At 35.4% G+C, this 24,144-nt stretch overlaps 2 protein-coding genes across 4 annotated transcripts in view; one reads left to right on the forward strand and one right to left on the reverse strand.

Annotated features, from left to right (window-relative positions):
- The window catches only part of RTF2 (replication termination factor 2), an 84,276-nt gene that overhangs the window by 34,601 nt on the left and 25,531 nt on the right, over window positions 1-24,144 (reverse strand). The window lies entirely within an intron of this gene.
- Window positions 1,650-23,757, forward strand: LOC103094872 (beta-1,3-galactosyl-O-glycosyl-glycoprotein beta-1,6-N-acetylglucosaminyltransferase 7). 3 transcript variants are annotated; one of them, XM_007475682.3, is made up of 6 exons: window positions 1,650-1,791; window positions 10,541-10,640; window positions 10,994-11,052; window positions 15,825-16,869; window positions 18,793-18,888; window positions 23,484-23,757. In XM_007475682.3, exons 4-6 carry the CDS (start codon window positions 15,885-15,887, stop codon window positions 23,708-23,710), a joined length of 1,308 nt encoding a protein of 435 aa, XP_007475744.1. In that variant the 5' UTR covers window positions 1,650-1,791; window positions 10,541-10,640; window positions 10,994-11,052; window positions 15,825-15,884; the 3' UTR covers window positions 23,711-23,757. The 3 variants fall into 3 exon arrangements, with proteins under 3 accessions (XP_007475744.1, XP_007475747.1, XP_007475743.1); XM_007475681.3 differs by having other exon boundaries at window positions 1,746-1,791; window positions 10,495-10,640; XM_007475685.3 differs by lacking the exon at window positions 10,541-10,640 and having other exon boundaries at window positions 1,715-1,791.

A 24,144-nucleotide genomic window follows, 5' to 3' on the forward strand; every position in this document is an offset into this window, starting at 1 on the left:
CCTGGTTATAATTTAAGCTCCTTAAGAGCAGGGGCAGCTTCCATTTTGTCTTCTTCCCACAGAGCTTGGTACGTAGTAGGCAATTAATAAATGCCTGCTAATTGAATGACTGGAACACATGCCCTCATCTCTAATTGTCACGAACTCTCTTTTCCTTAAATATTACTTCCCCTGTGAAACTTTTCCTAATCCTTTCCCCAAACACTTCCCCCGCATAAAGCCTTCAGTAAGTATCTGCTGAACTGAAATCAGGAAGTAGTGGATACTTGGAGAATGAAAACTTTGGAGCCTCCATCAATGGTTAAGAAATGAGGTAGAGAGTCCTATCTCTTACACTCATCTCCACCTCTCCATTCTACTGAATAGTAGACAGTTAGTATGGGAAGGCCTTCATCACCAGTATAAGAGGCAATTAATCCAGTGTCCTAATGGCTTCCAGCCTCCAGTGTCACCCTTCTCCAATCTATTCTTTGCATAACTGAAGAAATAATCTTCCTAATGCCCAGGTATGACCATATCATTCCCCTACTTAAAAAATGTTCACGGTCCCTTTATTTCCTACAGGTAAATTCCTTAGCCTGACATTTAGAATCACCACAATCTGGCTCCAACCTTCCCATCACACCCCATTTCACAAAACTGATGTAAGAATAGCCACACTGAAGATCAGTCTTCAATCTATTGAAAACCTTAATGCTCAGCATAGGTGCCTTTCTTCATGGAATTTATTGATCCTCAATTGAAAATGTTCTCATTCTTCTCTAATTTTTTCAAGAAATTGTCTGGCTCCCTTTTTGCCCTTTTCTCCATTTTGTCTTTTTGTTTTGTTTTCAACTTTTACTTTCTGTCTTAGAGTAAAAAGTCTAAGACAGAAGGGCAAGGACTAGGTAGGTGGGATTATATGACTTGCCTTAGATCACACACAGCTAGGAAGTGTCTGAGGCCATATTTGAACCCAGTTCCTCCCAACTCCAGTACTGGGGGTCTATTCATTGTGCTACACAGCTGCCCCTCATATTCTGTCTTACTGCATACTTATTTGTCTTTCCACACCCACTTAGACTGTAAACTCTTTGAGGGCAAGAACTGGCTAGTTTTTCATTCTTTTATCTCTAGTGCCTAATAATGTCTATGGAATGGACTTGCTTTAGGCTCTTAGGAATAAGTGTAGTAAATCAATTTCTCTCAATTAATCAACAAACATGGCCATTTGTTTTGTTACATCAAGCTTTTACTAGCACTAGTTTTGCTAAGGAGATCTTGATTGACAAAAGCAGAGATACTGAGGTTAGAAATGTATTTGGTTTTGTAAACTTCACAGACTTTTAGTAAAGCAAAAAAAATGATCCCCACCACATAATTTAGATACATTTACTGAATATTCTTCTTAAATTACACACAGGAGGGTTTAATGGGTTCACCAAATTTCCAAGTTATTCTTCAATGTTCCTTAAGGAAAAACTGCCTGACCACAAAGAGTTAAATCCATTGGGGATTTTCATATTATTCACTAGATCTGTTAGCAATCCAAAGGTTGAAGCTGCAGCAAGACTATTTATAATCAACAGCAATGCAGTCTCCACAGATCTCATTTACAAAGACTGGCTTTGCTGCCTTAAAAGGCTTGTACTGGAACAATGACACAAAGCAAAAATCTCGGGGCCAGCAGGCTTCCACTCCATACTGCATCCTAGAGGGCATCAGTTTCTGGATTTTTTAAAGGACTTGCACCTGAACAAAGGTTCTACCGAGCAACTTAGTGATGCTGGATTAATCCAACTAAGCAGAAAGGTACAGATTAATATTTAACTAATTTCATGTGACTTAGAACGGTGTAATGAAACCCTCAGCCTGAGTACTGCCTGAAGGATAATGGATTACATGTGGGATTTAACTTCATTTAGCTATCACAAAGTACTGAGGGTGGGAGCAATATATATATTTATATATTTCCTTAGGTTCTTCTAAAGAAAGCACATTTAAATATTTTATTTTAACATTAAAAATTCTATACTTTATTAATTACCTGAGTGATAGAATCCTAAGGTAATATGAATTACTGTAATGTAGTGCTTGAGAAGCCTTTTTATTTGATATTCTAATTGAAAATATTTAATATACAAAAACAATATGTAGAAAATGTAGCAAATCTATAATATGTGGCTTATATTATTCAAAATTCTTGGGATATAAATAGGAATAACCTTTTCCTTTAGCAAGGGGGCTTAAATTATTACATATTTTAGATTTATGAAAATACCATGCAATAAAAATTAAAAACAACAATTTGAGAATAAATTTATAATGGAAAGAATCCATATATTTTATATTAGTCTTAAAATCAAGAAAGACACAAACTTACTACAAGGTAGAAAATCAAGCCACTTATTTTCTTTAAAAAGAAACCGGGAAAAAAAAAAATCTTAAAACACAGCTACTTCCAGCTGTTTGTTAAAAATGCTGAGTTCTGCATCCATGAAAAACCCTTAAAAGCCTTATCTTCTAATTTTTTCCCCTTTATGTATGTTATAAACTTATACTTTGAATGTTATCATGCTTGGACCAAAGGACAAGCTAAATACTGCTTCAACTCACTCTTTAAACTAGCATTAGTTTTAATGATTCATGAGGGCTTGGGACAACAGATTTCAAATTAGTGACAAAATACGGGTTTGCAAATGTTGCTTTCCCCACTTTCCATTCAAAGGTAAAGCAAACAAGATGCAAACTTATTAAGAATTAGAACTGTGAAGCAAGATTAGCTTTATTTTTAAAAAAAACTTTCCTTATTACATATGGATATGGGGGAGTAGGGGTTGCAGAGTAGCAGGTGCAATGAAATGATTAGTTTTGTGGAATAATAGTATAAATTCCCAAGTGATTTAAATTAATAGCAGGAAGTGATGGGAAATGTGCATTTGTTCATCTACCTCATTCTTTTATACTCCCTGACACTAAATATTAATTGATAATGACATCAGGTGTTTATCCTAATTTAATAAGTATATATTATTGTCACTCTAGAATTTAGTAAAACAAGTTATCAGATCATTCCAATTAGTAGCTGTAAAACATGCAAGATTTTAAGCAAAAGTTCATTGATATATGATTGATTTAATATGAATGATAAAAATTGCTCTGTATAGCTGATAGTGCTTTTTCTCCTTTAAAGTTCAAAATCAATTCTCATTTTGATATGCCCAGATAACTTTATCATGTAACAAATATTCTTAATGAGAGAGTTTTTATAAGACTCAAAAGTTTTATGCTTGACATGGAAAACGGAAAACTCCACAAATCAATCATTATTAAAATAATCACATTATTTCAAGATCCTTTTAAAAAGAACAAAATTTGATTCATTATACAATTTTCATTCCAAATCTATTACCAGTATGACTCTCCAAAAATGATTTGACTAACAAAACACAGTTATAAATCAGCTTATGCAAAGACTTGCTTTAAATTCTACTAATAATAAATGACCCAGAATATAGGAAGATGACCTACTGTCAGAATAGTTGCTTTGAATTTAAAACCTGGTTATGATGAACCACACCTAAGTATCCACAGAAATTTTGACCTGAAACAAAACTAGGAAGAGTACAGAATGAAGCCACTAAAGAATTTTTCTCTTACCTGAACCAAGTGGGATGCATTACCATAAATATTATTTTCAAAATGGCATCATGCCATACTCTCAGCCCCTAAAATTGAGCTCATATTTAAAAACTAGTTAATTCATCCTTAAATTTGCCTTGATATCAGATATATATTTCCTCTCTACACTGAGAATTTTCTTTCCATCTTAAAAGAAAAATAAGTTAACAATGTTTGAGGGTTCAATTTTTGCTACCTGAATATATTTTTTTTAAACCCATACCTTCCATCTTAGAATCAATGCTGTGTATTGGTTCTAGAGCAGAAGAATTTTAAGGGCTAGATAATGGGGGTTAAGTGACTTGCCCAGGGTCACACACAGCTGGAAATCTGAGGCCAAATTTGAACCTAGGACCTCCCATCTCTAGAACTGGTTCTCAATCCACTGAACTACCCAGCTGCTCCCTACCCAATAATCTTAATTTATTCTTTATTTTGTTTTAGAAAAAAGCCAGACCCTTTTTTGTAAGGAACACTGGAAATCTGATTCCTTGTTTACATAGTAAAGTTAATTGATTTATAAGGAATACTAATTCATCACTGTGATTTAGCTTACATGTCATTTGTAAGAATTAACTATATGCATTTTGGGGGGGGAAATTCCTATAGTCTGTATGCATTTCCCAAGTAATAAACTTTTTAAAATGCATGTGTATATGCATATCTATATCTATAAGAATTTTTTTACTCTGGGAATGAAGGAATTCTCTGTTTGCTAAAATAGAAACCATATTCTAATGTAGTAGATTCAAGCTATCTAAATTTCTCATTGTATAAAAATACTGTCTGAAATTCATGAATTAGCTATGATATCTGTTCTTTTATCTAGAGCAAAGACATATCCTCGAACTATATTTTTATTTAGTTTTGAACTTGAAAAAAATTTTGCAACACATACCACTTGGTGTTTACCAAATCAAAGTAACATTTTTTTTTCTTCCTAGAGAATTCCCTATTGAAAGGCATTATCATATGTTAATCCCTTAATGCAAGCACAAGCCCTTTCCCCTTTCCTCCTGGGGCTCAGCTACTGGGTACAGAACATCCACCAGCTCATCTATTTTTGGAAATGTTTTGTTCCTCAAACAGAATGGTAAAGAGCCCAAATAAGCCCATCTCAATCTTCCCGGGAAAATATTGTATGGCCACTTTCCAAAAGCTATTTCTCTCATGTTTCTCAAGTTCAAACCTAGAAAAGGAAGAATGGAATAATGGATCAAATACTAGACTTGAAATAAAGAAGCCCTGGGTTCAAACTCTGTATCAAATGCTTTCCAGATGTGATGATTCCATTCATTTAACTATTCTGTGCCTCAGTTTCCTTATCTGTAAAATAAGGGAGCTGAACTCAATGCCCTCTAAGATCCCTACTAGTTTTAAAACCTATGATCTATTGTGACTCAATGTCAAAAATTCAAAATAAGAGGGAAAAGCATAAAAGATTCACTAGAAGTTGTCAATATATTCCATATTTACATGTATTGTCACAAGCTCCTAAAAACAAAATGTCTAGAAAGCAACATTTTTCCTTAGACACATGCCAAGTTCATATGCTGCCAAATGTGTAGTCACAACATAGTATCAAATGGGTTCAATAGCTAAGCTTGTTTGCAACTATATTTCACAAGCTTAAAAATGGCATTTCCTCTGTTATCTTGTTACAGAATTTCTTTATAAGCAAGGACTGTTAACATAATCTTTTTATCTCTAAGGCCAAAGCTGATAAAACTTGGAAAAGAGTCTCTTGATAAATCCTAAAATCTTCCCCAGCTAAATCTGTTTTCCTATTATATAAACATTTCACTTATCTGGAGGCCACTTATTTGGCAACACTGTAGAATACAGCAATGAATCATTAATCATTACATTATCTGTAAAGCACAGTTTCAGCTCTAAATTCTATGATTCCATGAACCAGAAAGCAATGCAAAAAAGCTTCTTCGCAACCAAAACAGACATCACAGTGTATGTACTGAAGCACCTGAACATTATATTTATAGAATTCTAGTTCTCATTTACAGTCTATTTATCTTTATTTTGTACACAGTTCCAATAAGCTTGCTTAATTCGTTTCATAGCCCACAGCAGGTCAGAACCAATAAATTAGAAAAGAGAAGGGAAAGCCTACCTAGTAGTAGGCACACTGAAAAAACCAAACCAAAACAAAAAGTGACAACTTGACAGTAGAGGGAAATGAAAGAAAAACTATTGACAAAAACCAAAAGGAAGTACAATCCAGGGCTTTTCAGTGTGGGATAAAAACAGCCCTACATTAACCAAGGACACTGTTATATTGCATCAGATCATAATGCTTTATTTTTATAATGATGATTCTATCTTATTAACTTTTTTTTTTAAGTTTGGACATTTAAAGAAGCAAGCTTCAATTATACATAGAGACATTTTACCTAGACTACATAGTATGCCAGATAAATTAAGTGTTGCTATATTCTTTCTGGGTTGTTCTTTATTAATTGGGATGGGGGAGGATTGATAACATCCTTTAATAACAGATAATTTGGGTCACAGCTTTCTGAGGAAACAATCTACTGTGTTTTATAGTACTATGTCCAGAATACAAACATGAACTAGGTGTGTTTGTGTGTGTGGGGGGGGTGGGGGGTATCTGATAAAGAAGCTGGATTCACTTTTAAATAACTATTCATTAAGCATGTACAGGGTATAGGCTGTACTAGAAAAGAAAAAGGACAGTGTCTTTGCCTTTAAGGAGCTTATGATATAGTAGGGAAGTGAGACACACACAAATAACTATAACACAAATTCATTGGGTCATAAAAGGCCCCCAAAGGCCACCTTGGCCAATTCCACATTTTTGTAAATAAGGATTCTGAAGTCCAGGGGAGTTAAGAAATTTGCCTAGATTCACACCAGGTATTGAGTAGCATAACCAAAAGTGGAAGTCAAATCCAGTGTTCTTCCTACTATTCTAACTCCAAGCTATAATATAACACATTAAGACATAAGAGAGTCTAGGAAGAAAGAACTGTTTCCAGTTGAGTGAATCAGAGAAGGCAACAGGGCTGGGCCTTGAAAGAAGATAATGTGGGGAAAGTAAGTTCAAGTAATGGGCAAGAGAGTATGCATTAAATGTCCAGATGCAGGAGATATTAATAAGATGATGTAAGGAACACAGTAATCCAGTTTGGTCAGAGTGTAGATAATATGGAGTAGTGGGAAGTAAAGCTAGAAAGGTAGGTTCAAGACAAATTGTGAAAGGCTGTGAAAGGTTTCTAAGTGTAAAATGGTAATTCAACCCTTAAACAAGGTTTGTAGAGTAGCAATTTGTAATAACTGTTTCTCCTTGCCTAAGGGCAAGATGGTACCCTTAGGCCTGAAGCTCTCAAAACAGCAAAAGTCAGCAATTTTAAAACACAGTATATTTAAGTTTGAGAACTAGGATTTGGGTAAGGATGGTGGGCTAGGAAATTCCCTAATCTTGTACCCTCTATTTGTCCCACAATCCTCTGACCTTGCAAAAGGTCTCTTTGGTCTTCAGCAAAGCTGAAGCTACACTGTATTTCTCTGCCTAATTTCAACCCCCTCTGTCTGGTTATCTGGTCTAAGTCCACCAACAAAATTCTTGGATGGAGTATAGATCTTGTGGCTTGGCAGGATCTAGTGACCCGACTGATCAGATCACCAAAAAGTTCAGGTCGAAGGTTGCAGGGATAGTAGCAGGTCAAATTGGGAAAGATGGTAAATGTAGTCTTTTATGAGATTCAAAGATGTCTCTAGGAGACAGATTTGCTGATTGGGAGTCCAACAAGAACAACAAGAGAAGTTTTGGAGAGTAGAAAGTTGGACTAGAGTGAGCTCAGTCCAACACCTCTATCAGGCTCCCTCCTGCTCTCTCTCCCTCCGTCTGGCAATTAACTGTTCCAGACCCCTGTTCCAACATTCCAAATTCTCTCTCAGCCCATTCTACCTCTTGCCTTCCATGCAAACCTGTTTTCTTTCCTCACTATTCCACACATCATTTCTTTCTGCATTTCATTATTTCATCCCTTCATAAGAAGTATAGTTTTTTTTGGTAGGCAATAGAACATTGGAAAGTTATTTGGATGTGTATTTCAGTATATTTCTCTGGCAGTCGTATGCAGGATGGGTCCATAGGAAATCTAGAGACCAAAAGGCTGCTTAGTTTCAAGTCCAAAAGTCATTAGGACAAGGTGTGTGTGTGTGTGTGTGTGTGTGTGTGTGTGTGTGTGTGTGTGTGTGTGTGTGTATGTGTGTGTGTGTATGTGTGTGTGTATGTGTGTGTGTATGTGTGTGTGTATGTGTGTGTGTATGTGTGTGTGTGTATGTGTGTGTGTATGTGTGTGTGTATGTGTGTGTTGGACCTTTCTAGCTTATCTGGTGAAGTCTATAGATCCCTTATCAGATTTTTTTAAAAGCATAAAATATATAAGATTACAAAGGAAATTAAAGATTAAGGAAAATAAAGCTGCATTTTTTCCCTATCTAAGTCTCCTGACCACAAATTAAGACCTGAATTAGGAGACCATTCATTGGTATGCATTAGAGCTGATCAAGGACTTAAAAAGAAAAAAAGTGTCATTGTGGGAAGGATGAAAGAGACAAGATAGTAATATGTAGATCTATTCAAGTTCTCAGTAATCTAGTGAACTGGGTGTGAGAGAGAGGTAAATGTCTAAGATGACCTGGTGAAATGGTAACTGCATCATGAAAAATAAGGAAGTTATAAGGTGTTTTCCCCATAACATTTAAAATATTTATGGTTCAACTTTAAAATAAATCAATTTTACTAAACTTTAAAACTCTAATTGTATTATTATTTTGTTTTTGCTTTTGTTTTAACCCTTACCTTCTGTCTTGGAATACTATGTATTGATTCCAGAGCAAAAGAGTGGTAAGGGATAGGCAATGGGGGGTAGGGGGAAGGTCAAGTGACTTGCCCAAGGTCACACAGCTGGGAAGTGTCTGAGTTCATATTTGAACCCAGGACCTCCAGTATCTAGACCTGGCTCTCAAACCATTGAGCTACCCAGATGCCCCAATAACTGTATTATTTGTAAAAAAAAGAAAGAACACTTGAACCACTTACTACAAAATGAAGTAATCAATCTGAATAATTGTTTTTCTTCCCACTCAGGAGAGATTCTTGCCTAATATAACATAATATAATAAAAAAGCATCCCTGGATTATGTAAAAGATCTGCACAGTCAGGATATATGAATCCTATCTAACATCAAATAACGGGTAAACATTTAAAAAAATTCAACCTCCTAAGAATAATTTCTGAAAAAAAATCTGATAGCTGAAGAGAGGTACAATTTATTTAATTTAGCATGAATATTAAATCATAAGAAGACAGGACCTGCCAAAAAGTAGCATTCTCAAGTAATGGTATGTTTTATAATGACATTCAGCTAAACTCTAATTACTCGGGGAAACAATAAAAATTAGATTTTAGGGAAGCAAGAGTCATTGGGGATCAGTTCATCCAAGAGCCTCATTTTAATTTAAAAAATACATTTTATTTGCCCCTCACACATTGATTCTACCTTTGTGACAATGGAAAAATAACTAAGCAAAAACATACAGTATAAAGACCATGTCTAATAGTGCATGCAATATTCTTTTACAGTAGTCCCTCACCTCTGTTGTGGAATGAAGAAGTGTGTTTCATTGTTTCTTCTTTGAGATTGCCAATGGTTCCCCCCCTTAGCTTCCATCTTAGAATCAATACTAAATATTGGTTCGAAGACAGAAGAGCAGTAAGGGTTAAGAAACTGGGTTTAAGTGACTTGCTAAGGGTCATACAGCTAGGAAATATCTAAAGCTAGATTTGAACCTAGGACCTCCTGTCTCTAGGGCTGGCTCTCTATCCATTAAGTCACCTATATCTGCCCCATGTCATTGATTTTTCATTATTCTTTTCCTTACCCTGGCCATATTGAATCAGTTGCTGTTTCATCAAGTCTACCTTCAAATCATCTACATCTTCTTCCACCCCACTTCATTCAGCCACCACTCTATTCCAACCCCTCATGACCTTTCACCTGGGCCACTACAAAAACCTTATAATTAATAGTTTCTATACTCCCAGTTTCCTCACCTCTCTAATTCACACTGCAAACAACTGCCAAAGTGATATCTGTAAAGCACAGGTCTGAGCAGTTTGTTTGCTTTGCTTCAAAAACTTCAGTACTCCCTTTTGCTTCTATGATCAAATATAAATCCCTCTGAGATTTAAAATCCTTCACAAATGGCTCCAATACATATTTCCTAAACTTATTTCACATTACTTCCCTTGTGCACTCAAACTGACCTACTTCCCATCCACTACACATGACAGGACACTTCACCACATTTATAATTTGCACAGGATCCTCCTCTGGGCCCTTAATAAGCTTCCCTTTCTTCACCCAAACCTCTTAGAATTCCAAGCTTCCTTCAAGAAATAGCCCAAGTGCAACCTCCTACAAAAGGGAGGCTTATTCTAATTCTTCCAGCTGAGAATATTGTCTTCTCACCCCCCAAGTACTTAGTGTGTGCTTTATATTGATTTATCTTGTGCACATGGCATTTCCCCTCACAGAATGATTATAAACTCCTTGGTGGCATTTTATTTTTATCTTCATTTCCCTAGTGTCTGGCACAGTACCTTGGTAGGTAGTCAATGGATTTCAACTTTCTTTTAATGTTTTTATTTTATATTGTTATAATCATACATATAATTTTCTGTTCTGTTTATTTTGCTTTGTATCAGTTCACAGAAATCTTTTAATGATTCTCAGAGTTTCTCATATTTTCACTACACAATATTTCATTATAAATATATACTACAGTTTTTCCAGCTATTCCCCGATTGATGGGCATCCACTTTGTTTCCAGTTCTTTGTAACCATGAAGAGTGCTGATATGAAACCCTGCAACTTCCTCATTTTACAGAGGAGGAAACGGAGGCCCAGAGAGGTTAAGTGACTTACCCAAGGTAATACAAATATTTAAGTAAAGAGCCATGGTTTAAGCATAGGTTTTTCTTTTTTCCACTACACCATAAATCTATATGGATCTTCAAATGTGTACATTAATAGAATTATTAATATTTCCATTTAGACTACATGTTTTTACTTCCTAACATAATAGGATTATAGATTTAGAGCTGAAAAGGACCATAGAAGTCATCAAGTCTAAACCTCTCATTTTACAGATAATAAAACTGAGGAATAGAGAAGTTAAGTTGGGTAATTACTGAAGGTCATGTACTGTGTCTAGTATGCCATGATGCCTCTCAAAAAAACAAGCCAAAAAAAAATTACAATTACTGCATCATTCTTGTTCTAGGTACTCTCCATAAGAGTATTCAGCAATTAATTGAGGGTGGTGCTCAAGATTCAAAATCAGTAAGTAAAGCTAATAATATTTACCACTTCTAAAAAGCAAAAGGAATGGCTGTGTGAGGGGAGGAGAAAACAAGGATTTGGATGAAATGAGATAAATGTATATCAAGCAATCTTCTTCCCCTGCTTTTCTCCCACTCCATATTTCCATTCTATCCTCTTAGGAAAAAATACTTAACACTTACATTCCTTTCTTTACATTATGAATTGTTTCCACTGAAAAGTGGATCCACACTTAAAGGTAAAATGGGGATACACTGCTGAACAGAACCCAGGTGCCTATACATTCTGGGGACAACTTCCCCCAGATTCTTGTTTGCTAAGGGACAGATCCTTGATGGATTTTTTTAAAGACACCTTTCTATTGATCTTTTATCCTTACATCCCATACCAATTTCCTCCTGGACATCCAATTTGGGGAGTAAAACTTCTATTAATTTGAGTAGCATAAAAACACTAATAAAACAAAATGGCTAAGACCTGCAAAGGAAGAAAGGAGAGATTGATTTGCACTAGTTAATGATGAAAGCAAAAGCATAGAACCTTCATTCCATAGAGGGTTTGTTAAAACCCTCCCTTGCAACAATCTTCCACTGGCCCAATTTAGGAAGGGTAATATTTTTGCTTCCCTTACTTGGCAGAAATATTGTAGGGTATGAGGGGATACTCAGCTCACTCAATCGTCATGAGACTATTTCCCCCATATTTCCTCCAAACCTAGAAGCCCTAGATAGGCTCAGTCTTCTTGGTACCAAAAAAAAAAAAAAAACCCAGAACTCTTAAAGCCAGTCATTTTATTTTTTAAAAACCCTTACCTTCTGTCTTAGAATCAATATTATGTACTGGTTCTAAGGCAAAAGAGAAGTTAAGGGCTTGGCAATGGGAGTTAAGTGACTTGTCTAAGGTCACACAGATAGGAAGTGTTTGAGGCCAGACTTGAACCCAGGACCTCCCATCTCTTGGCCTGGCTTTCAATCCAATGAGCCACCTGGCTGCTCCATAGCCAGTCATTTTAAAAAGAGGGGGCTTCATAGCCTGTTTAATATTGCCTTAAGCACTACACATCATTAATGTGACTTTAAAATTCACAAGGATTTGGCTCACTGTTGAAAACAAACAATAAAAGGGTGTGGGACTGCTTCCTGACAGCTTCCTTTAAACCTTGAAGCCTCAGGAGATTTCAGATATGTTTTCCCTCCAAACTTATAAAAGTTCCTGGGCAATTTTGGAAGGAGTGGAGAGGGCATGGATGTGCAGGTTGAATAGGAAGAGAAGAGGAAGAAAGGAAGGTAAGAGGAAGATTATGGCTTATTCTTAAAAGGAGGGGGCATTCTTTTCCAACCCAAGGAGGAAATCTTGTAGCTAGAAGAGGCTTCATGGCTGAAGAGAAAACAGTGCCCAAAGAAAAGAGGTAGGAATTCACAGGAGAAGTATCAGATGAGCTTAATATGGACAAAAATTACACAGGGAGCTAGCTCTACCCACCTTATACAACTTTGCTATGAGTGAAGCTCATTTTCCTGTAGAAATGCGAGTTAACTCCAGGTGAAAAGAAAGGGTTTATTCCAGGAAATAAATTTACTCAATAATTATTCTTTAGAAAATATAAGTATTTAAGATAGGAAATTAGGGAGATACTAGGAAAAAGCTTATAATAATATGCTCCCTTCCTAAAGAAACAAATCTCAAGGTTGCCAGGTAATCTTTTCATGTCTGCTCTATTTTAAAGGCCCTGCCAATTTGAAACACCCAATACACCCGCAGGAAAGGGAGGGAACTCATCTACTGAGCAGTAGGAAAATTATGGCTCCTCATAACTGGTAACCACTGGGAAGGGAGAGGAAAAAGGTGTTTTTTTGTTTGTTTGTTTGTTTTGGGGGGAATAATGTAAAAATGATGTTGGTACTCTCTCTTTCCTTGTTTCTCACTTGTTTTTTGAAGAAGACTACCAGGAAATGACAGGGACCCAAGAGGGAAAAATTGTATAAAAATGGCAAAGTTAAAAAAATAACAAAAATATTTGAAAGTAAAAATCAGTAACCTTTCATAGATTTGTTTGGTCTATGCTAAATGGTCATTTTTTTCAACCCATCTCTTAGGGCTCTTGCTAGAAAAAAAGCTAAAATATGTTGTATTAATAAGACACAATGAATGATTCTCGAGGTCTCTTGAATATAACATTCTGCAAATCTTCACTATTTTAATATATATCATATTCATCAGGCTTATCAGTTCTCAGTTATTCAGAGCTTATTTATCTAGTTGTGAATACCTCCTCTGTCCAATCTCAGTTTCTCTCATTAGCCTCTAAGCAGGTGAGACAGATTGAAATCAGTATTTTTCAGTTTCTCGGGTCTATTAGATATGTTTTGGAGGGGGATGGGGGAAAGTAAACTATTTTAAATGAACCTTTTGTGTTATCTTTAAGTTGCATTTATTTTTTCCATAATAGTTTTGAATATATATCCCCAAAAGATGCTTTTAAATCAGGGGTCCCCAAACTTTTTACACAGGGGACCAATTCACTGTCCCTCAGACCATTGGAGGGCTGGAGTATTAAAAAAACAACAACTATGAACAAATCTGTATACAGCTGTCTGGGATATCGGAGGCTGCAGTGCTGGCTGGATGGGCCTGTCACACCTTGCACAGACTCATCACTGTCACCACTATACCAGGCAGCAGTATACACAGTGTGGAATCCCCTCCCCCAGATCACCTCTCACCATGCTGATGTCTTCCATTGTGCAGCCACATAATCCTTTATGCAGTGCCTCATTCTCAATTCAGTTACTCTCAGAAGTACTACTTCTGGAAGTAGTACTGTACATGAGTGACTAGTGCCACCACATACAGTGCTCCTCTTACTGACCACCAATGAAAGAGGTATCCCTTCCAGAAGTGCAGTGGGGGCCAGATAAATGGCCTCAGGGGGGACTGCATGTGGCCCACTGGTCAAAGTTTGGGGACCCCTGCCTTAAATGGAAAAAAGTTTTGCCTTAAATACAAAAGCCATAGAATGTTAAAACTGAAACCATCTTTAACTCTCTGATTTTAAGTAGAAGAGTGAATTTAAGCAAATTATAAAACAAAATGAAGCAAAGAACTATATTCAATTTTAAAGAGAAAAATAAGTTTTACTTTACTTAACAGCAAGTTTCTACATAATCAGGAATACTTCACTGATTTCATCCATAATTAAAGCCTAGCTTAAAAAAGAGATGTTAGATGGGTAGCTAGGTGGCTCAGTGGATAGAGAGCTAGGCCTAGAGATGGGAAGTCTTGGCTTCAGATCTGGCCTCAGACTATAACACTCCACTCCCCCCACCCCCACCACCCCCACCCCTGCCTGCCTAGCCCTCACCACTCTTCTTTGGAACCAATACTTAGTATTGATTCTAGGTAAGAGCTTAAAAAATTTAAAAAAAGAGATGGAAGGTTCTCCCCCAAAACTCGTTTGTTATAACAGATGAAAACATTTTACAGCCTAAGTAAATATTCAATGACCTTTGAAAAATAAAATATTTCATTGTGATCTGGATCTTATAGACAGTAATAAAAGACAACATCTTATAGCAAATAGGTAAGAACAACTGGGTTCAAGTTCCTCCTCTGAGATTATACTGAAGGTGCTCTTAATGTCTTAAGGTCCTCTCTCTGCCCAGACTATAAATTGCAGAGGACCAACTAACTTACATAGGGAGAGGCAGCTTCCTTTCACTGGGTTCCATAAATCAAATGAAATTACAGGCCAGGCTTAGCAGGGCTGAGAAATCCCATTGATTGTGAATGTAAGAGTTTTGCAGGAGGAAGAAGCCCCAAAATGTATCTGGGAGGGGTCCTGGTGGTTGTGACCCAGTGATTCACAAAAGAAGCTCACACCCTAGGTTTAGGGCTAACAGATCCTATGAATGTGAGGCAGGTTGCTCTCAAATGGACAAAAAGGAAAATGAATTGTGGTGATTGAGGTTTGGTTGGGGTAGAGTCTGAAAGGAGTGCTGGATGGTAAAGGCCACAATTCCTCTGGGAAGTTAGCCTTTTGGATCTTTTGGTTGGGGTGCCTGTGGCTCTAGGGTTGTGGTAAACAGTTCCTGAAGAATAAGGATCATCCCTCACAGTTGTGGGTTGTGGCTTAAGTCATAACCTTCCAATCAATCCAATGGTAGAATGTAAGTTCCCTGAGGTCAGGGCCCATTTTTTTGTTTTGTCTTTGTTTGTATCCTCAGTGCCTAGCAAATAATAGGTATTTAATAAATGTTTGTTGGATTACATTGGTCAGGGCAAAAAAAAACACAAAAAAAGGCAATATAAAAAAGAAAAAGGCAAAAAAGAGTAAAATAAGAGAGATTTTCATAATTATCTTCAATATCTATATCCAAAAGAAGTAACAAAGTACAGTGATATTAAATGACCTGGCTCTTAATAGGTGGTGAGTCTGAGCAAGTCACTACATTTTTCTAAATCTCAGTTTCCTTATTTGTAAAAATAGGGACAATAAAACAGTTACTTCACAAGGCTACTATAGTAAAGAAAGTTGCATAAAGTGTAAATGCTAAATAAATGATTTGATGTTATTATTCATAAAAATATAGGTTAGTATACACATACGTGTTTTACATAGCTTAGGTTTTCTAGCCGTTCTTTTGCATTTTATTTTATTTTTGGTAGTATTTTCTGTAAAAGCAAAGCAAACAAACAAAAACCTTCCAAAAGTTCGCTTTTAAGTCCATTTTTTAAAAAAGCTAACCTTAAATTTCATGTGCTTTTTTTTTTAGGAGGCTTAAACAAATATTTGTTCAAATTATGATGAGAAGAAAGTGCCCAGAGGATAAAAAATGAACCAGCTGGATGCAACAAAGTCAGGATTTTTAGTGTGCATTAGTATTTGCATTTTTATCTTCATTTTTCTTTGTGTGAGGAATACAATTCCAGATAAATCAAAAGAAGAACCAAACCATCCAGAATCAACAGAGTGTGGCTTTTATCCAGATGAAATATGTTCAGCCCTTTTTGAAGGGAAGGGGGCTGCCCCTCAAATTGGACAACTCTGTCAACAAAACACTCAACAACCTGAAATAAGCCCGTGCTTAGAGAAACCAGGCAGCTGTAACTGCTCTCTTATTTTTCATGGACTACATTTCATAACAAAACCCCTGTCTGCAGAAGAGGGGAATTTCTCCTTGGCATATATCATAACCATTCATAAGGAGTTAGCTATGTTTGTGAAGCTTCTCAGAGCTATTTATGTTCCTCAGAATGTTTATTGTATACACATTGATGAAAAATCCCCCCAGAATTATAAAACTGCAGTGAAAAACCTGGTCGATTGTTTCAAAAATATTTTTATTTCATCGAAGAGGGAGACTGTGATTTATGGTGGATTTTCAAGACTACAAGCAGATATTAATTGTATGAAAGACCTAGTGAGCTCCACATTTCAGTGGAAGTATGTAATAAACCTATGTGGGCAGGATTATCCGATCAAGACAAACAAAGAAATTATTCAATATATCAAAAGCAAATGGAATGGTAAAAATATGACTCCAGGAATAATTCAGCCTGCACATATGAAATACAGGACACATCAAAGTTATAAAGAATATGTTCATCAAGGAAATGCTTATGTTTATCCAACTAAGGAAGAAAAAAATGATCCCCCTCACAACTTAACAATATACTTTGGAAGTGCCTATTATGTACTCACTAGGCAGTTTGTTGAATTTGCATTGACAGACGTCAGGGCAAAAGACTTGCTTGAATGGTCAAAAGATACATACAGTCCTGATGAACATTATTGGGTTACTCTGAATAGGTTAAGAGGTAAGATGAATGATAAATTGTCTGGGATTTAGAAGAGTTGTCTGGGATCTAGGGGATGGCAGGAAGCTGTGCTGCCTCAGCTAAGCTTTATTCCATTTCAAACCTTATCCATTCCAACATTTTCCCCAAGAGCTCTTTAAGTTTCTGCCAAACATGATACACAGCCCACGGTAGGAATAACAAGGCACATCTCTTTATCAATGGTATAAAACCAGCCAAGACCCAGGCCTCAAAACCTGTGGAGTTTGGCTCTGCTCCTTCCTTTCCCCAAGCAATTATACAGAATTCTTTAAGCCTTGATTTGAAGGTTATGAGGCTACCCCAATACAAATTTTCTGGAATGCTGCTTAAAATGAAAATGCTATCTGTAATGTTTGTGGCTATTACTCTCTCTGAGCTATGTTTGTCAGGCTCTAAATTTAATCAACTATTTAGGAGAAAGAATTAAAACAAGGATATAAAATTTATTTTCCTTTATGTTACCTTTTAAAGAAATTTGTTTTTAAATTGTTCCAAGCCTTAACCAAAGAAAACTAATGCATACTAGTAGATTAAAAAAAAAAAAAGAATCCTTGTGTAGCTAGTTTATAGTTAAGGATGCTTTTGTGTTTAAGAAGTTTTTCTTTCAGTAATGCAGCTAATTTGAGTCCATACTAGATTCAAAGTGGAATGAGTTAATGACCAACTGGTCTGATCCAGAACAGAAAGACAACACATTGGAAACTCAAGAGGCAAAAAAAAATAATATGGAGAATGTATCATTAACTTGTATGAAAATCTTGGATTTAATCCTCAGCTGATTAACATTTTCATCCATGTTATGGATTCATGGCCCTTCACCTTACTGTTTGTGTTCCACTACAGATTCTTCAGCTAGTTTAAACCATAGTTGCAAAAGATTAACAAACATTTCTTAAGCACTATGTTGGGCTCTGGGGATATAAAGAAAAAATTAAACAGTCACTGATTTCCAGATTATTATGGAAAACACAACATTAAGAGGGGGAAGTGCTTTATAAATGTTGCGTGATAAGGACAGAAGAAATAAAATCTAAATACATAGCTATGTTACATAGTGTGGTCAATTATTTTTTCTTCTACCTTTGAAAAGCCAGACTTCATCAGCTTGATTTTCCTTTAGTTAACAGAAGTAATGTTTCATGGGTACTTAAGAGCTAAAATCTGCACTATTTATGAAAGAGGTTAAGAAAATATTTAGAAAAATAGCCATTCTGTTTATGCAGCTAAAATGGATAAATACAAATTTAATGGGCTAAGCATTAAAGTGACTCTTGATAGTTTAAACTAATGTAAAAGAACATTAAATATTGAATTCTTTTAATGGTGCTGGACCTCCAATGACCCAGATGTCATTGTCAACAGTTAACAAAAGGGCTCAAGGTTGGTTTCTTTTTCTCCTTTGCAGAAGCTAGGATCTCATTTTCAGGCAAGACAGTAAGGCAAATATTCCTTCCTAATCCTACATAAAAAGGACAGAGAAATCCTTGAAGGGAATAATGTTAAGCTGGGATTCACAGAATTTAGAATTGTGGGGGACCTTAGTGTTCATCCAGTCTAGCTTTATCATTTAACAGATGAGGAAATGAGGCCAGAAATCATTTGGTAACTTGTTCAAAGTCACATAGATCAAAAGAGGAGGGTAAGGTTCAAAACTAAATTCTCTTAATTCCAAATCCAGTGTTCTTTCTACTAAACCATACGGTGTTTTTGTTGTTGTTGTTGTTTTTACTCTTTTACCCAACAAAATATAAAGGCACAAACTGCCATTAATCACTTCCTAGACATATTTTAACTCTATTCTAAAATAATCAGCTCACTAGTTCTTGTACTTGAGAAGGCATTCTGGGGGATAATTATAGTTATTTTTAATCTTCCCCAAATGAAAAATTTTTTCCCCTTTAGATGCTCCAGGTGCTACACCAAATGCTGAGTGGGAAGGACATATTCGGGCTATTAAATGGAAAGATATGGAAGGAGTTGTTCATAATGGATGCAAAGGTAACATTAAATATCCAATTATACTCAAATATATAGTTATCTCTGAAAGATTGTGGAGAACATAAGACGCATTAGAGAAATAGAAAGGACAAATGTTTGAAATTTCTATTTAAGTGGGAAAATGATAGTATCTATAAGCTACAGATCAGTAAACTTGATTTCAAATTGCTAGTAATGTTCTAAATTGTACTGCAAGTCATGATTTGTGAAATCTACATGTCACCAAGAATAGGTCAAGTCAGTTTCTCTTCTTTTTAAAACAAGGCAAAGCACTAGCCAAAGTCTACTTGTGCTCCTCTTATGTGAGATGTGAAAGGGCAGAATAGGGATGAGGATTAAGAACTGACTGAATGGTTGCTTCCATTTCATGTTGGCAGAAACCCTGAATTATCATCAATGTCTGAGATTAAAGACAATGTTGTTTATTAAATATACAGGGGATGATGGGAAGAAGGCATGAGAACTGTGTTCAAGTATCTGGACTATTTTAATATAGGGAAAAAGGATCAGATTTCCTTGTCTTGGCTTCCAAAAAGAAGTAGGAACTGGAGATATTTCCTACAAATCAGAGTTGCCTTGGGAATTAAGTGATTATCCTTCACCATAAGTATTCAAAGAAAAGCTACAAAACCAATTCTCAATATGGAAGGGATTCTTAGGATGCATGTGCTATGCAAGCTGGTATCTTAAGATCCCTTGCAATCCTGAGATTTTATAATATTCAAGTGGCATAAGAATAATAATGTAAGCACTGGCTCTTAAACAGTATCATTCCACTTGTCAAGAATATCTATAAATGTACTAGAGATTATAAACTAATACTAAATATTTAAATAGGATAGATATAATTATTGAAGTTTATAATAAACCAATTATCAATTTATCTCTTCCAGTTCTCTGCATGTGTGCTAATATTGCAGAGAAAGAATAGAATAAATATGTATATATATATATATGTGTGTGTGTGTGTGTGTGTGTGTGTGTGTGTGTGTGTGTGTGTGTGTGTGTGTATAAGGGTTTATTCCTATAAACTCTTACCTTCTGCTTTAGAATCACCACTGTATATTGGTTCTAAGACAGAAGAGTAGTAAGGGCTAGGCAATTGGGGTTAAGTGACTTGCCCAGGATTATATGGCTAGGAAGTATCTGACGTCATATTTGAACACAGGACTTCTGTCTCTAGGCCTGGTTTTCTATCCACTGAGTCACCTAGCCACCCCAAGGATATATTTTTAAAATTAGGTTTAAAAGTGCAACATTGTTTAAATTTTGTTTCAAAAATATTTAAGGTACAAAATTCAACCTTCAAATTGCAGCATGTTTTTGCCCATTAAATGAATAGTCAGTTGCATTCTTAAGCAGGAAAAAACTTGAGCCCATTTGTTTAACTGATAAAAAGACCCTAACATGGATTGAAAGGGAAAAAATGATTTCTGTCTTTTAAGGAATTTGCTATATTTGGTTGAGGGGGCAGATACACATTTAGGATATAAAAAATGAATTTCACTTATGTATGGGTCATAAAGTAAGAAGTTTTGAGATAGAAAATTCTACCCAACCAAGGGCATCTGTGACCCATTATACACTAAGCATTTTTAAAGACTAAACCATTTCTGATTACAAAGCAATCTCCTGTCCACTATAATGAAAGGCAATATGATAGTAGCTTATATTTAGGTAGCACCTAAAGATTCCCTGAGCACTTTACAGACACTGGCCCATCTAATTCTCCCAATCACTCTATAAACTAAATAGTGCTATTATTATGATTCCTATTTTACAAGTTTTATGAGTATGAGTGGCTTGTCTAGAATCATATAATCAACTCCCTTTGAAGCAAGGCAGGATTTGAATCTGGGTCTCCTTACTCTACATCTAGCACTCTATCCATTATGGCACATTGCCTCTCATCATGATGAAAATAACCTATTTTCTTATTCTTATGTTACAGAGTTTGATTTGTATACATTGAATCAGTTCTAGAGAACGAACTTGCAAATTCACATGTTCAAACTCATTGCAATACTTCATTTGATTATGATACATTGGTTATGCAAATGAATCAGGTGTGCCAAGCCAAGGGGCTAGCAGAAAGCCAGGCAGGCCTGCCTAAAATAAACAAGCTGTGGACTTAAGATTTTGATCAAACAACATGGTCTATCACCTAGATTTGGGCCACCTAGTGGATTTTTTGCTCACAACTTATGAAAACCCATCTATACATTAAGACTTAGAGAAGAAGTGTGATCTTAATGGAGGAGATTTATTGATTAAATTGCTGATCTTTTTTTGAACTATTACAGTAAGAAAAAAATATGATCTTTAAGCAGTAACATTCAATGGCATGATCCTTTGATAGGTAAATGTTGAAGAAGATGTAAGACTACTAAATCTGTTATAGTTAGAAACTAAGGACTAGAGGAGTTAAGTGACTTGCCCCACTCATAAGATGACAGTAACAAAGTGAGATCCTTTTGTAGATAGTCTATTATGTTTTATTCAACATCTATATACATGTCAAATAAATGAATACGTCAAGGACCTAACATTTTATTATTTCAGGGACTTCCTCTATCAACATACATCACAGTCCTTATTAGCAGGTGACCTTTGAGAACTGCTGTAAGCTAAAAAAAAAATTCTTCACCCTGAGGCCAACTTGGTGAGAGGTGGTACTCCGACAAAGATATAAAATATACAAATAGCAAGTAATACTTGTTGATTTGTTGATAGATAGTTTACCACTGGTATAATACTAGAAGCCATTCCAATTTAGTGGAACCTGACATAGCATTTGTTCTATTGACATAGCTTTTAAGAACCCAGGGGCATTAGGGTAAAGTTGTCAAAGTCATATAGAAATTGGCAATATCTGTTTTATTGTATTTTTAAATTTATTTTACTAACATTTCCCAATTATGTTTTAATCTGATTTGAGCCATTCTAGAAAGTAGTGTGAGCTGCACATGATGTGGGTCTGACATCTCTGTATTAGAGGTTTTGGCAGAAGGTTCACATATCTAAACAACATTTAACTGCTTCCTTTTCAGCTATGTAGAATTATTTATATATTGTGATTACATGAGTTTTTAGGGATTTCATCTTTATCAGAAGAAGCTGTAGACTGATATTTATATCATTTATGTCAGTTGTCATGTAACATAAAAGATGATAAATAAAATTATAAAGAATTGCCATTATTATTAGTAAGTTAAGAGAAAGACTCGAACGTATGAAATTTTATGACAAAATTATTTGTTTTTCCCAAAGTTAAACTTTTCCTTTACTAGTAATATTTTGCTTAAAGTTTGAAATAAAAAAATTCTATTTATATTTTAACCACATATTTCTGGCCATCTCTAAACATCTCACAATCCAGAAAATTTTAATTTATTCAACAAATATTATTTAAGCACCTACTAGGTCCAAGACACTATGTGAAACTCTAGGAATAGAATGACAAAAATGAAAGTCACATATATAAACTGTTGGGAAATTTATCCTCTCCTGGGGTGGATATGACATGTATAATACAAAATGGAGAGTGGTAGGTATAAGAGATTGTTCAACAAAATGTGCTAGAAAAATATGAAGGAGAAGAAAATATTTCCAGCTGCTAGTTTAGGGAAAATAACAGAAGAAGCAGTGCCCTAAGCTGAGCCTGTAGGAAGAGATGAAAAGAACACATTCTAGGCATGGAAAATAATCTTCATTAATACTAGCAGGCAGGAGATAAATGTAGTTGAGAGTAATATCTGACAGGACTGGCTTGGAGTGTAGCAGGCATGAAGAACAAAACATGAAATCTGGCTCAAAAAGTACTCACACAGAAAATCTTTGGTCTGAATTTCATAAAAAAATCTAAGAACTCAAAAACTCAAAAATCCATAAGCTACACATCTATGACCAGGCCACAGTAAGGTAAGAATTATCAGTCTCTTGGGCTATCATGGGACTATAATTTAGATGTAAAAAACCAATGCAACATCACTATTATGCTTTGGGGTTTTAAGTCCTAATTTTTAAAAATGTTATTATAAATAATAAAATTAGTTATAGTCTTCAGTTGAAAGTTATCCCTTAAGAATTTAACATATTTGCCCATCTAGCCTAATAGAGTAGAAAACTATAAACTTTTTTGGCTTCATCCCATCTTTCAGAGTATTCACCAAGCCTTAGATTACCAATCAAACAATTCTGCACAGCCTCAGAGGAAGCAGTATTGGCTTTCCTTATCTTTGTAAACTCCCCTCCATTAAAAAAATTTTTTTTTCTTTTTCAATCCTGGTTCCCTTGTGCTTCTAGTCAGTCAAAGGATTCCAGAGCATTCACCCATAGCAATCATTGTTCAAAAACTATAGTCAATGAGAATAAAAACTTCCAATTAGCTATTAATAAGCCAAACTCCAAAAGTTTCTGCCATCAAAGCTACTATGGAAACCTAAGGTAACCAGTTTAATTTCAATGCACAGCAAGCAGACCCACAAACTCACCGGTGACATCCTATAACAAAAGTTATTTTACAAAACTAGGATTACTGTGTAAACAAAGGTAGATGAGCTTGCACTAACTGTGGTTTTAATTTATCTTAACAGGACATTATGTTAGAAATATTTGTGTATTTGGATTGGGAGACTTGCAATGGATTATTGAATCCCCTCACTTATTCGCCAACAAATTTGAGCTCACAAGATATCCACTTGTGATGGAATGCTTAGAGAGAAGACACAGACTTAAAGTACTGAATCAAGCAGAGGTCCCTTCAGAATCACACTGGCATTTGCAAGAGACTTGCTATTTTAATATGAAAATAAATATTTGATCTACAAGTAATGCATACTGTCAAAGAATAAAGAGAGAAACTATCAAGTCTTCTAGTTTACTTTCTTATTTATAGTGATCTATACCCTGATTGGAAATTAAGGGAACACAGATTCAAAGAAGGAAATGAGTGCAAATACTGAAAATACAGGATATTATTCCTTTTTTTTTGTTTGTTTAGACCTAAAACCATTAAAAATTGAACAATGGACTTAGAAACAGACTGTCATATGCCAAACTTTCATAAATTCAGAAAAGAAAGTACAGATAAAAACAAAATATCATATTGGGGTTTTTTTTGTTTTTGTTTTTTTAAAACCTTACCTTCCATCTTGGAATCAATACTGGGTATTAGTTCTAAGGCAGAAGAGTGGTAAGGGTTAGGCAATGGGGGTTAAGTGACTTGCTCAGGATCACACAGCTAAGAAGTGTCTG

The sequence above is a fragment of the Monodelphis domestica genome, chromosome 1 (genome assembly GCF_027887165.1).
Source record: "Monodelphis domestica isolate mMonDom1 chromosome 1, mMonDom1.pri, whole genome shotgun sequence".
In the NCBI taxonomy this organism is placed as follows: Eukaryota; Metazoa; Chordata; class Mammalia; order Didelphimorphia; family Didelphidae; genus Monodelphis; species Monodelphis domestica.

What these genes read in the sequence shown, in the direction of transcription:
- LOC103094872 (XM_007475682.3), top strand. Translation starts at nt 15,885, where the DNA reads ATGAACCAGCTGGATGCAACAAAGTCAGGATTTTTAGTGTGCATTAGT. An exon ending in TACTCTGAATAGGTTAAGAG is followed by an intron (nt 16,870 to 18,792) that starts GTAAGATGAATG and finishes TTTCCCCTTTAG; the next exon opens with ATGCTCCAGGTGCTACACCA. An exon ending in TGTTCATAATGGATGCAAAG is followed by an intron (nt 18,889 to 23,483) that starts GTAACATTAAAT and finishes TTATCTTAACAG; the next exon opens with GACATTATGTTAGAAATATT.